The 14,620-nt window shown below is 33.8% G+C and overlaps 2 protein-coding genes across 2 annotated transcripts; both read right to left on the bottom strand.

Moving 5' to 3' along the window:
• Positions 1-1,309: 1,309 nt before the first annotated feature.
• Positions 1,310-9,123, bottom strand: LOC143247718 (abnormal spindle-like microcephaly-associated protein homolog). The gene is made up of 6 exons (XM_076496136.1): positions 8,980-9,123; positions 7,304-7,495; positions 5,806-5,998; positions 4,262-4,416; positions 2,420-2,572; positions 1,310-1,714 (listed from the first exon to the last, which is right to left on the bottom strand). The coding sequence occupies exons 1-6, from the start codon at positions 9,118-9,120 to the stop codon at positions 1,397-1,399; spliced, it is 1,152 nt and encodes a 383-aa protein (XP_076352251.1). The 5' UTR covers positions 9,121-9,123; the 3' UTR covers positions 1,310-1,396.
• A 582-nt stretch (positions 9,124-9,705) lies between these two features.
• LOC143245949 (abnormal spindle-like microcephaly-associated protein homolog) lies at positions 9,706-14,350 on the bottom strand. The gene is made up of 3 exons (XM_076492200.1): positions 13,468-14,350; positions 12,397-13,354; positions 9,706-9,997 (listed from the first exon to the last, which is right to left on the bottom strand). Exons 1-3 carry the CDS (start codon positions 14,348-14,350, stop codon positions 9,706-9,708), a joined length of 2,133 nt encoding a protein of 710 aa, XP_076348315.1.
• Between the last annotated feature and the right edge of the window lie 270 nt (positions 14,351-14,620).

Consider the following 14,620-nt stretch of genomic DNA (forward strand, 5'->3'; position numbering starts at 1 on the left):
ATCTTATTTGCCCCCACCTCGGTTCAAGTCTGCTTAAAAAACAACAAACAAAGCAATACCTTAGTCACTTCGTGTAACATTTGCCTACAAGTTTTTCAAACCCTCGTATTATACTGAAAATAATGCTAAGCCTAACATTTTTTTTCTAAGCTTATATATCGTACCGAAACATATGCTGTACCTAACAACTTTTTTTTAATAACCTCATGGTTGTGTACCAAAACAGTTGCTAAGCCTAACTTCTTTTTTTTCTAAGCCTACATGTCGTACCGAAACAGATGCTATGCCTAATGACTTTTTTAATAACCTCATATTTGTTCCAAAACAGTTGCTAAGCCTGATGCCTTTTTTATAATCTCGTGTATTTGTACAGAAACACCAGTTCTTTTGGGACAGTAAAATTAATGCAAATAAAATAATAAAATTGACGTTAGAAAAACAAGTAATTATGTTATTAATCCTTAAGTTACCAATCTGATTTGTAACTGACGTAAATAGAATTAATAATAATTCACTTATCTAATTCACACCACAACAGTCGTTGTTTGTGAAATCTAAAAATATGTCTGTCATATTCCAGTTGGCCTCATAAGTACACGTATCAGGTTTGTTTTGAATATCGCGCAAAGCTACACAAAAGCTATCTGCACTAGCCGTCCCTGATTTAGCAGTGTAAGATTAGAGGGAAAGCAGCTAATCATCACCACCCACTGACAACTCTTGGGCTACTCTTTCACCAACGAATAGTGGGATTGGCCGTCACATCATAACGCCCCCACAGCTGAAAGGGCGAGCATGGTGTGACGGAGATTCGAACCCGCGATCTTCGGTTTACAAGTCTAGTGCCTTAACCACCTGGTCATGCCAGGCACAGGTATTGTTAGCACTAGATGTTACAGATATATTGTGGTTTACATACAACATTCTTTTGTTTGTATTAGCCTTAACCACCTGGTCATGCCAGGCACAGGTATTGTTAGCACTAGATATTACAGATATATTGTGGTTTACATACAACATTCTTTTCTCACATTCAGATATAAACTGTTAGAACTTGCAAATAAAAATTTTGTTTGGCCTTTATGTAAATCACTTCCTTCAGTACCATAATGCATACTTTATACAACTACTATTTTGAATAAAAGAAACAAAACAGTGTTACGAGGTAATCCAAAAATAAAAATGTAACTTATTAATTTTAATAACTGACAAAATTTTCCCACTTTGAGTTTAATCCAATTTTATTATTATACAACATAAAAACGTACATGATAATCTGTTTTGTTTGTTTTCTTTTATACAGGTTAAAAAAAGTGATAAAAATGAGAGGTGTATGAACTACAGCACACATACAACACGAATAAAAATCATAAGAATGTACAAGGAAGACACGGTCCTAGTGCTTGGAATTCTTTGACATATTCATCACTGCAACTATAGCATCAACTGGATCAATAAATTCTCGCATGTGTTTGTGTCCAAGTATCCAGTTTGGTTGGATTTGTGGCTGGTTTTTGGTGACATGGGGAATGCAGACAGACATGCTAGAAATCACGCTCTTGGAACACACGGAAGATGAAAGAAATGAAGACGATAGAGTGGTGGACAACCGAGCTTTGGTCAGTTTCCTTTCCTCTTCCATCTTGTGTCGCCGACAGGTAAGATAATGGAGACTTTTGATTTTCTCCATCACATTCTTGTTAGATTTCATCACCTACAACAAAGTCAAGTCAGCATTCAGTTCAGTTCATACACTCTTTCAAGTAATATAAGTTTCAGATAATAAAGACAGTTGACAGTTGCAAAAAATAAAAATATGACAGAAGACATCACAAGAAATTCACAATTAATTACATTTCAAACAAACCAAAATTATTACACAGTTTGTTCTCTCCAGGACAATATCAAAGCTGACCCAAATTAGAAAATTTGCAAATATATCACGTGTAAATTCAGGTTAGAAAACACCAAAGTATTACAACACTAAAGAACACAAAATATAAACACTGTAGAGGTAAAAGGAACACTAAAATAATCTTTTGTTAGACTGTTAATAACTGTGATGAATATCCTCTGTGCCATTCTACAGCCTAGTGTGCAAACAGTATCCTCTGTGCCATTTTACAGCCTAGTGTGTAAACAGTATCCTCTGTAATATATTTCTTGTTTTACATTTATTAAAACAACAGTGTAGTTAAAACACTAAGAATTAATTGTATACCATTACCACCCTATTAATGTAATCACACATTTTTACCATCTCACTTCACAACAAATCTGACACATTTCAGACACCATAATTTTCGGATATTTCTGTTTGGCTGACACCTCCTAGAACTCTCTTCCTTGTAACAAGTTTACAAAGATAAAAGTCTATCTAGATTTTAATTTCTACTAGCTGGTCGATAGTCGTTATTACCGAGGCCTTCCCAGGATCCTGGAAGAAGATCCATAACAGTGTACAGACTTTTGAAAAAATAGTTTCACCCTTCTCTCTGTAGATTCGCAAGAGGTCCAGCAGAGTATCGAGAGAACCAGTCACTGTCCACACAGAATCCACCGTTTTATCATACTGTTGATGTGGAAAGAAAACAATTCATTGAGATTGTGTTACAATATGATGAGAAAATCAAGTGAAACACACACTGTGCATCTATTACACAAAGAGAGAGAGAATGCTATCAAGTTACACTTATTAATTTGTGATAAGAACCAGATGCCCACTTACATCAAAACTGAAATCTAATTTCATAACGAGTACAGCTAATTAAGTACGCTTTTCTTACATGTGTAATTATATAAACTATAATGCTTTGTTTCATCAAAGACAAGGGTACTCTCAGTATTAAAGATAACTTAGGCCATAAATACATGACACACTTATCTTAAATACAATAACATTGTATAATGTAGCTTAAACAACAGTATTATAAGATATATACAATATTTGAGTAATACCTGCACATGCATACATAAAACAAAGAAATTAACACATTTCTTCAGTAGTAAAGTTTGAAACACATTTACAAGTTCATTTCAATGCAATTTAAGTGTTTTTTAATCCCTTGTACTTCTTACTCTCATGAAAATGGTATAAATTAAAACTTAAGTCACAAAAATGATGCAGTTAAGTTGGTCTTTTATAGTAATAGCTGAGGAAAAACGTTTTATACGGAAACAAATTAAGGGTAAGTTAGGTCCCAGGCTAAACGTTTTATACAGAGCCCATCATGAAAAAACAAAAAAGTGAAACCACAAAATGGGTTTGTTTTTTTTTTTCACCCTAGCCCCCACCTATAATACTCCTTTAAAGCTCTGTGAATGTTTAGGATTTCAGTTTCACACTAACTTTCACCTATAATTCTCCTTTAAAGCTCTGTGAATGGTTAGGATTTCAGTTCACACAAAACTTTCTCAGAGTTCTTTTGTTAAGGTCTGTATGTTATGGTAATAATAAAACAATGACTTTCTCAGAGTTCTTTTGTTAAGGTCTGTATGTTATGGTAATAATAAAACAATGACTTTCTCAGAGTTCTTTGTTAAGGTCTGTATGTTATGGTAATAATAAAACAATGACTTTCTCAGAGTTCTTTGTTAAGGTCTGTATGTTATGGTAATAATAAAACAATGACTTTCTCAGAGTTCTTTGTTAAGGTCTGTATGTTATGGTAATAATAAAACAATGACTTTCTCAGAGTTCTTTTGTTAAGGTCTGTATGTTATGGTAATAATAAAACAATGACTTTCTCAGAGTTCTTTTGTTAAGGTCTGTATGTTATGGTAATAATAAAACAATGCAAAGATTTCATGATTTCATGAAAACAAATAAAGGAAAATAGGAGAAAATATTTAATGTAAGTTTAAAGCCGGGTGTTAAACTGTCATTACAGAAGCATCTGGTTTATAAAAATCAGTTTAGAAATGAAATAAAATAAGGTTAACTTGCAACAAGAAATAACTCAGTATTATAGAGGTGTTGCAGAAACATGCAGTACTGGATAAGAGGAAGATTGAAGAAGCTAAACGTCACACAATGTAAACAGCTCGCCTTTCTTGATGACGAGAAACCCACTTGAAATAAAAAATGTATTTTAGAACGGCTGGTATTAACACTTACCGATAAGCAAAGACCAACGTTTCGACCTTCCTAGATCATATTTAGAAATAAAATGATCAAGGAACAATAATACATTTGAAGCAGAACCTATGTTGTCATGGTAACAACCCAAGTGAAACAGAATCTCTGTTGGAGAATACAAACCTTGGCAAGATTTAACAAGATGTTTGTGGAATATTTAATCAATTCCATGTGAGGCAAGCTTCGGTTACAGCTTCGTATCAACTGGAAAAGGATTTCTACTGCACTGCCTTCTGCTATCTTCTCACAACATGACGCCGAGAGCCGGGTAACAACATCTGGGCAATTACATAAAATGGTTTAGCACAACTTTCAAAAAATGTAAAACAACCTTACAAGGAAATTTTGGACAACGTAAAAAGATTTGGTATAAACACAGTAAGTGAAATTTAAAAATTTTAGAAGAAAGAAAGATTAATAGTGAAATAAATAAAACAATCGTTTTCTTTGGTTAAACAAAAGTTTCATTTTAAAATTCCACCTACATTTCTTAAGGGAACTTACTAGGAGAAACGTAAAGAAAAAATATCTACAGTCTAACATGAATTTATCACTTTTGTTAGGCCTAAAAATATATTTTTCCATCCTAGACATTCTACATCAATACTCATTCTATAACAGACAACCTCAGATGGTTATTATATCACACACACACACACACACACGTTTAAAAAGTTTTCCTGGTTTAGTTCAAGTGAAGGTAAAACCATTAAAATATTTACGCAGAATAAAAACATTTTAACAGTTTTTCCAGAATGTAAAAAAAAAAAATTATTATTGGTCCCAGAAACAGAAAAATTTTCATGATTTTAAAATGCTAACTCTAGAGTTTAAGTGATTTTGAGACTAGCAATTACACAAGATTCCATCACTTAAACGATAATGTTTGCACTCTGAGATATAAAGACAGAGGGCAAATGCAACAAACAAAATCTTTGGAATTCATTAAATACTTACTACACATGTACAACTCTTCTTAAACTTACAAAAATCTCAACTTTTATATTCAAAACAAACATTTTGTAAGCCATATATTAAAGGATCTGACACTGCCTAGCAGCACAGAATAGAACGACATACACAAACACTCGAGCATTATACAACATGCACGTGTTCATGAAAAAAGTTGTCACAATATTTTATTAACACTCTTAGGCTTCTTACTAAACAAAATGTTTCATTTAGTTTTCCAGTACATTTTCTCAGTGGTCACACTAGAATGTGAGCATCAGAATATAACAGAAATGTATTGAATATGTTGGTATTTCCAAGAAACAGAGAAATCCATAAGATAATAAAAATAGCACTTTGCACTTTCTCATAACCAGAATGGAAGAGATAAAAGCAGAAATTAGTACTATTATGATTAATTTGTTTTTTTAAAAGGTAACAGACTTAATACATTAAACCATCAGCAAAGATAAACCAACACCGTGTCCGAAGCAAGTGAAACTTTGACATTTTTCGCTACGTCATCCGTCAACATTGAGAAATTTAGTTAAGTTTGTTCTAAAAAACAAAATTCCTGGATTTAAGACCCACAAGAACGTTTGGTCATACATAAAACTTGAAAAATTATTTCTCTCCTGTTTTTCTAATTACAAATCTTGAGAGTAATTAAAACAAGTGGGTGTCGTAACATGAGAGCTAAAAAATCTCAGTCTCACCTAAATGCATCAGTGCAGACAAGATGTAGGATAGATTTCGGCAACGTAATAAGAAATCTAGAGCCGAAGTTGTTCGATTACATAATTTCTTATCTTCAGTAGCGTTCGCATTAACGGTTTTCAATCTTTCTCTTATTGTTTTCAGTTGACGACTCTTGAGTTTGCAACGCTGCACGTGCCCTCGCCAAGCAGCCTGATGTGAAATAAACATATTACTACAATATTAATTTTTTAAACAATGACAAATGATATACAAAGAATAAGAGAAACTGATACACTTACCTACATGTTGTCAGAGTTCTAATTTTTCTCTCTGTTACATATCTAAAGAAAACAGATTAATTTGCACATCTAATAATAATCTAACCACTACAACTAAATGTAAGTGATTTTAACATTTTTAGTAATATAACAGAAACATGACCTTTGAAATTCCCGGAACCACCTGACTCGTTAACAGACATAACACACGATTGAACTAGGCAACACGATTCGACAAATCTAGGAACTAAATCTACTGAACCAGAGAAAAAGACTATAACAAACCTGAAATTGTTATACTGATGGTTATAAAACAGACCAAATAATCTGATTAGATAAAATAATTGCAAGAAACTTTTGGATATGAGCAGAATTATAATAAAATAATTATGGATCAACACAATGGTCAGCCATCTTAAATATATATATCTCTTCTGTATGGATGGTGCCACACAAACATACCCTAATCTCCTGCTCAGACCAGTCAAGATTCATTTTACAAAATCCAATTTAACAGGCACTTTCTGAGCATGATTCGTTAGCTGCAAAAATCTGATTATTGCAACAACAACAACAAAAATTCCTGTAGAAGGCAATGAACAACAAATAACAGATCTATTTCTCACTTATGTGATAAAATACCACCCAAAAATAAACATTGTTAACAGATAACTGTAGACATATCACAGTAGAAAACCAATAAACTTGCAACGCCCTGGTCTCATTGCAGGAAACATCAGAACAAGAATGGCAGGCCTAAAACAGCTTCAAGGTCAAAGGTATTAGACACAGGGCAAATCTGTTATGGCTACACTACACACAAGTTTGGTTGAAAAATAGCCTCCTATTTGGTTTTACCCAAAATTCCATTATCACAACTCAAATTGGTTCAGCTCTCTAGGGCTAAAGCCATCCTAAAACGTGCCTTCGACTCCTCTGTAGCCCCTGCATTCAACAAACTTTATTGTTCCAGCTGCTAAATATTAAAGCATGTATACCTACAAGACATAGCCCACTTCTCCATCAATCTCTATCTGGTCCTCTACACAGACCAGGAAGAAACTGGTTCCATTCTTGACTTAAGATCTGGATAACATTTTATTCACACATGAATTATGCAAGCTCTAATAATCCTTATAAAAAATCTGACCACTAAAACTTAACAGGTCAACTCAATATTTATGCTAAACTTCAGTGTACACACTTTACCTTCCAATCTACACTTGATTGTACAAACCTGTATAACTGTAGCTGCATTTTGTTCCTTTACCAACCTCCTATAAACCAACCATGAACGCACTTTTGTCTGTATCACAGTTGCTGCCTTTTCTTGTGTAAGAAGATAAATTCGAGCAGCTCTCTGGAACAGTATTACGTTCTGTCGCAGACGTAAAAACCACAGTCTCTGCAAGCGTCCTCTCATCCACCTCTGGAGAAGTCATGAAATACTTAATGTAAGACATCACAAGTTGTACAGTTACAATAAATCAAATTTTGGCAAAAGCAAGTTTACAAAAATCAGAAGTACTTATAAAATAGAAGCATGTTCTGTTTCACTTTCCAAAACCACTAAGATGTATATCACTGTTCAAAGAGATACATATTTATAATTTAAAATATGCCATATTAGCTCAAATAAGGAAACTTCTTAACTACAGTAATAGTAATAAAATAAACATAACAAAATTGTCTTTATTTTTCATAAACACTCAAAAATAAAATATTAGTTTTGTTCTAGGTTATACAACAGTTATTGTGCTGTTTTCATAAGTTATCTTTGTTTAGAAAAACGTTAAAATGTGCAAGTCATACCTGTAGGGATTATCACACAGTATTCACACTGATGAGTTAATTTGATATTTAACATTAAAAAACCATTTAATGTAAGTAACCCCCCTACCACATATTTCCACAATCCTTTTGATAGTTTTCCACACCTTTTCACATGACAAACTTTTTTCAAGCTCACCTTTCAACCAATCATTATCTTAAAAACATAAATGATATATTAATTGAACTTGTCACACACTTCTTGTAGTTTGTTTGGAAGTTTGCATAAAGCTACACAAGGACTGTCTGTGTTAGCCATCCCTAATTTAGCAGTGAAAGACTAGAGTAAATGGAGCTTGTAATCACCACCCACTGCTAATTCTTGGGCTACTCTGTTACTAACAGACAATACGATTGACCATCACAAAAACCACCCCCAGGGCTGGCGTGTTTGGTGGGATGAAGATTCAAGCCACAAGCCACAACCCACAGATTGTGATTTGAGTGATATAACTGCCTAGAAATGTCAGGCCCACCCACTTCTTTTGAAAAACAACAATGCCTTACATTGAGACTGGTAAGATCATTTTAATACTTCTACAAAACTGTTACGTGTTTTGTTTTACAGACAATAAGAATTCCCATATACGTTTGATTTTCACAGGTCCAGCTCTGTTGAAGAGATCTGGTACAGATGACAAGTTTTCTTGATGGCAACTTGTGACAGACAAAAACTTGTATTAAATGTTACAAAACCTGTAAATCACTATTTAATAATAAACGAAATAAAAGCAACTGCAGTCAAACATGTTTAACTTTAATAGTTTTCACCCAAAAACATATCTTAGTTTTAACTTTTGGAAGAAAAACTATATATAGTGCAAAGACACTTCAATCTTCCACACACAAAAATAAACTCTAAAATGAAATGTCTGAAAAAAAGTCTTACCACAAAAATTTTCTTCAATGTACTTAAATTGAAAACTGTAGAGCAGTGTGGAAATTATGGTAGCTTACAAGTGATTTTATTCCCAAATTTCTGGGGTCAGATGTGTATCAAGTTGCACTCTTTATGCATAAAAATAATGCCCATATACTTTGACCAGTATGAACATTTAATGTTTAAAAACTAAGATTACTAGCCTGAATAACAACAACTGCATCCAGTTGTTTCTTCGCCAACCTCAAATTTAATATTCGTCGGTAAAACCTTTGAACTCGTACAGCCGATAGATGACGTAATACCATGGCTACAAAACATTCCACTTTGACAGTTCTTGCCATAAGTAAAGCCTATAATTTAAAATAAACAAAAGATAATTATTTATAATGTTAACATATTCAATAATACAAAATATACTACAGTAATATGACCAACAAGAAATTCAACATTTCAGAAATGTTTAGCATAAAAACTTTGTTATTAACACAGCAAGTTCACACCTATTTAATTATTAATCTAAATATTACATTCAGTTTTATCACTTTTGTGATAAGTAAATGGAAAGGTCAGACATTCTATTTATTATTTTAGAGGTACTCAGTGATATCCATAAGTAACATATTCAACAAATCAAGTTTCAAAACAAAACATTTAAAGATTAAAATGAAAACTTGTTAAATCAGTGTTTTGATATGAATACAGATTTTAGGACTAAATATCAAACGTTTTAATGTTTGTTTTTCCAACATTTAGCATCCTAAAGCAGCTTAAACTCATTGGTAAACTGTGCCACATTTAGTATACCTAGATCTTAGAGCATTTCATAATCTACAATTTCAACTAATGAACAGACCTCGACAATGTTTCGACTAATATAGATACATAAAGTAGTTGATAAAAAAACAACATCTGAAACAATGATTTACTTACATCCAGGTGTTTTGAGCCAAGAAACCACGAACAGCTTCTTGTAATTTTACTCTAATTTCAAGTTGCTGGTCCATCTGAAGAAGTTGCTGGCATTGTAACCAACTACGTGCCTTGACTTGGAGTAGTAACACTGGCCGATAGATTTTCAGATAACGTCTTTTAATCAGAGCACTTTTGTACCATCTTTGAATTGTAATGGCTGCCTTTAACCTTTTCACTTGTCGACGTACTAACCAACCTCTTGTAGCTGCTTGAAGCTTCACTGTGCTGCTTTGTAATCTCTCAAACCTGTAATCATTTTTTAAACTTATTTCACACAAACTGTTAATTACAATTTCTGTAATACATGCAACTGAAATGAATCTTCGCTTCAAGTTGGAAGAAAAATTCAGAATAAAAGTATTACAAAGTGAGAAACAAACTGGATATAATGTGATATCATGAAGACATTACCAAGTGAGAAACAAACTGGATATAATGTGATATCATGAAGACATTACCAAGTGAGAAACAAACTGGATATAATGTGATATCATGAAGACATTACCAAGTGAGAAACAAACTGGATATAATGTGATATCATGAAGACATTACCAAGTGAGAAACAAACTGGATATAATGTGATATCATGAAGACATTACCAAGTGAGAAACAAACTGGATATAATGTGATATCATGAAGACATTACCAAGTGAGAAACAAACTGGATATAATGTGATATCATGAAGACATTACCAAGTGAGAAACAAACTGGATATAATGTGATATCATGAAGACATTACCAAGTGAGAAACAAACTGGATATAATGTGATATCATGAAGACATTACCAAGTGAGAAACAAACTGGATATAATGTGATATCATGAAGACATTACCAAGTGAGAAACAAACTGGATATAATGTGATATCATGAAGACATTACCAAGTGAGAAACAAACTGGATATAATGTGATATCATGAAGACATTACCAAGTGAGAAACAAACTGGATATAAGTGAGAAACAAACTGGATATAATGTGATATCATGAAGACATTACCAAGTGAGAAACAAACTGGATATAATGTGATATCATGAAGACATTACCAAGTGAGAAACAAACTGGATATAATGTGATATCATGAAGACATTACCAAGTGAGAAACAAACTGGATATAATGTGATATCATGAAGACATTACCAAGTGAGAAACAAACTGGATATAATGTGATATCATGAAGACATTACCAAGTGAGAAACAAACTGGATATAATGTGATATCATGAAGACATTACCAAGTGAGAAACAAACTGGATATAATGTGATATCATGAAGACATTACCAAGTGAGAAACAAACTGGATATAATGTGATATCATGAAGACATTACCAAGAGAAACAAACTGGATATAATGTGATATCATGAAGACATTACCAAGTGAGAAACAAACTGGATATAATGTGATATCATGAAGACATTACCAAGTGAGAAACAAACTGGATATAATGTGATATCATGAAGACATTACCAAGTGAGAAACAAACTGGATATAATGTGATATCATGAAGACATTACCAAGTGAGAAACAAACTGGATATAATGTGATATCATGAAGACATTACCAAGTGAGAAACAAACTGGATATAATGTGATATCATGAAGACAAGTTACTGGATATAATGTGATATCAAGTGAGAAACAAACTGGATATAATGTGATATCATGAAGACATTACCAAGTGAGAAACAAACTGGATATAATGTGATATCATGAAGACATTACCAAGTGAGAAACAAACTGGATATAATGTGATATCATGAAGACATTACCAAGTGATAAACAAACTGGATATAATGTGATAACATGAAGACATTACCAAGTGATAAACAAACTGGATATAATGTGATAACATGAAGACATTACCAAGTGATAAACAAACTGGATATAATGTGATAACTGGATATAATGTGATATCATGAAGAATTTACAAGTGAGAAACAAACTGGATATAATGTGATATCATGAAGACATTACAAGTGAGAAACAAACTGGATATAATGTGATATCATGAACACTTTCAGTGGAAATCTTTATTTTGTAATTAAAACCGCACCATTTAAGGCCAAAAGAAATTTCCATGAACTGCAAGATTTGTTGTTAATCACAAAAAATGCCTCAAAATAGCCAGCTTCTATAGGGAGAAATGTTGATTTTAATTACAATAAATAAATATTTACATTTTAAAGATATTCGTGATAAAGTTAATCACCCAGTGGGATCCTCATCTGTTTAATCTATTTAAATTATAAATCATTACTATTATTTGGCTAAGTAACTTTACCAATACACTTTAAGTGTTACATTAAATTTTATAGTAAAACAAATTATTGATAGAAGCAAACAGGTACACATCATATTCCAATTAAATCACTTGTTGAATCCAAACAAATCTTGATGTATATATTTCAACACGTTGTTCAACATGCATTATTTAACATAAAATAGAGTTGTATCTATTATTCTATAAAACCAACACTTTGTAAACAATTCAGCAGTGCATACTAAATTTCAAGTTATGATATGCTTAACAAACTTAATTGAAAAACTTTAAATGATTCACTTAACAAATAATATATACAAGCAAATTTACTGAATTTTTTCAGGCAACAATAGCTACAATGGTCAAACAACACAGAAGTATAACAAACCTAATCTTTTGTGTTCGATCCTCACGTATTGCCCGAAACCAACGTTGAATCACAACAGCAGCTCTTCGCTGGAGAAGAAACTGTTGTCTTAGTTTTCGCCCTCGATATGAGGTTTGAATGTAAACAACACGATTTCTCACAACCTGAAACCGTTTTCTATATATTGTTGCTCTAAAGCACGCTTGAATTATCACGACACTCTTTCGAAGCTCAAGATAGCCTTTTCTCACTTCTTTTGCTAACAACCAACTTCGAAAGTATTTCTGTATTTGATATACTGCCCTGAGTTTCTTTTGGTACTTCCCCCTAGCCAGCACCATGCGATACCAAGACTGCAACTTCATGGCCGAGGACCTCATTACTAAGAATTTCTTTCTTACAATGACGCAACGTATGACAGACTGAACAATACGTGCAGAAACCATGGTTTTCGTAATTCTCCTTGCCACGAAGCCTCTGTAAGCGCTTTGGATTATTATGGCACTCTGACGAAATTGCACAAATTGCTGATGATACAACCTGCATTGTAACTTTGCTTTCCATCTCTGTTGAAGAAGTACAGTTGTCTTTTTCAGTTGAACAAATTGTTTTCTTGTCCTATGTGTCCTGTATGCAGCCTGTATTGTGGTAGCAGCCCAACGATTACGACCAACCGTTTTCCTTACAACGTAACCTCGCCACCAAGCCTGCACCTTGATGCAAGCGTTACGTAGCAACTGGTACCTTCTGTACTCAGCTCGTCCAGAGAGCTTTGCTTTAAACTTTTGCTGAATGAATGTAACCGCACGACACATCTGTAAAAATTCTGCTCTCTTTATCAAACCACGGACATACTTTTGTAAAGTAACACAAGCAGCCCTCATTTCCAGAAACTTGTTTCTTGCTATAAACATTTTCATGTAGGACTGAATTATAATTGAAGCCTTTTCTTCCTTCATTTTTTCCTGACTAAATATCCCTTAAACCAAGCCTGTACCAATGTGGTAGCCCGTCTCTTCCTCAGAATTTTCTTTTTGAGTTTCTGGAGTATTAAAACATCAGTTACTAGCTGTCGGATCCTGATGAACAGACTTTTTCTTCTCTGAAAGTTCTTTCTAGCAATAAATCCCCTGATGTATCTCTGAATGATTATGGCTGCATGGTGTTCTTTCTTCAAGTGTTGTCTTACCTGGTGCCCTCGCCAAGAGCTCTGGATTACCAACACTGCTTTCTTCATTACTAAGTAACGTTCCAATTCCCTTCTTCCGTTCAGAAAAGCTCTGAAATGAGCTTGAAGTACCAATGTTGCTCTTTTTTTTGCAGCATATTTCTTTCTCTCTCTATATCCTCTGTAAAGAGTTTGAATTATTACAGCACCATCTCGTCTGCGTTTCAGTGCTGATCGAAGCTTCCAACCCCGATATGCTGCCTGGATTCTTATCACAGACTCCTTCAAGCTCAAGTAGAAAGCTCTATCTTTCTGTCCCATCAAATATGCTTTGATAGCTTTCTGTAAAACTACTACTGCTTGTTTAAGTTTAAGAAAAGACTTGCGATCTGAGTATCTTCTGAAGCAAGTCTGAATCCTTGTTGCAGCAAAATGCCACTGACGAACTTCTTGCCGAATTTTCCAGCCTCTGTAACCCGCTTGAATTGTTACGACTGCAGTTTTAACCTTGTGAAACTCGTGTTTTGCCGACCTGCAAGCCTTGACAGCTCTGTATCTTCTTTGTAGGTTGATGACCACTTGCTTCAGTTGAATGTATTTCTTCCTAACCAAATATTGTCTGATGCATGCTTGCACTGTCACAATATTATTGCAATACTTCTGCAGCAATCGTCTACATATCCACCCCCGTACCCAAGCCTGTATTGTTAGAATAGCTCCCTTACTGATGTGGTACTGTAACATGGTTCTTTTCCCCAAACTCCAAGCACGGTAACGACATTGTATTATTACAGCTGATCTTCGCATTAGCAGATATTTACTTCTCTGCCGAAACATTCTGTACTGAGCTTGGATCAAAATACACGCACGAGACTGAATTCAGATTTCTTTCCGGACCTTCCAGCCACGGACTCCAGCTTGCAGAGTGATAGCAGCTCCTTGAGCAAGTAAATACTCTCTACGACAAACCACAGCTAGTTTCTTTGCTCTGTACCTTCTTGGAGTACAAGAGTGGCCCATTTTAAAATTCTAAACCTTTTCTAACTAGAAATCCTCGTATCAGCTTCTGGATCCTTC

This window comes from Tachypleus tridentatus, chromosome 3 (genome assembly GCF_004210375.1).
Source record: "Tachypleus tridentatus isolate NWPU-2018 chromosome 3, ASM421037v1, whole genome shotgun sequence".
NCBI classification, from domain to species: domain Eukaryota; kingdom Metazoa; phylum Arthropoda; class Merostomata; order Xiphosura; family Limulidae; genus Tachypleus; species Tachypleus tridentatus.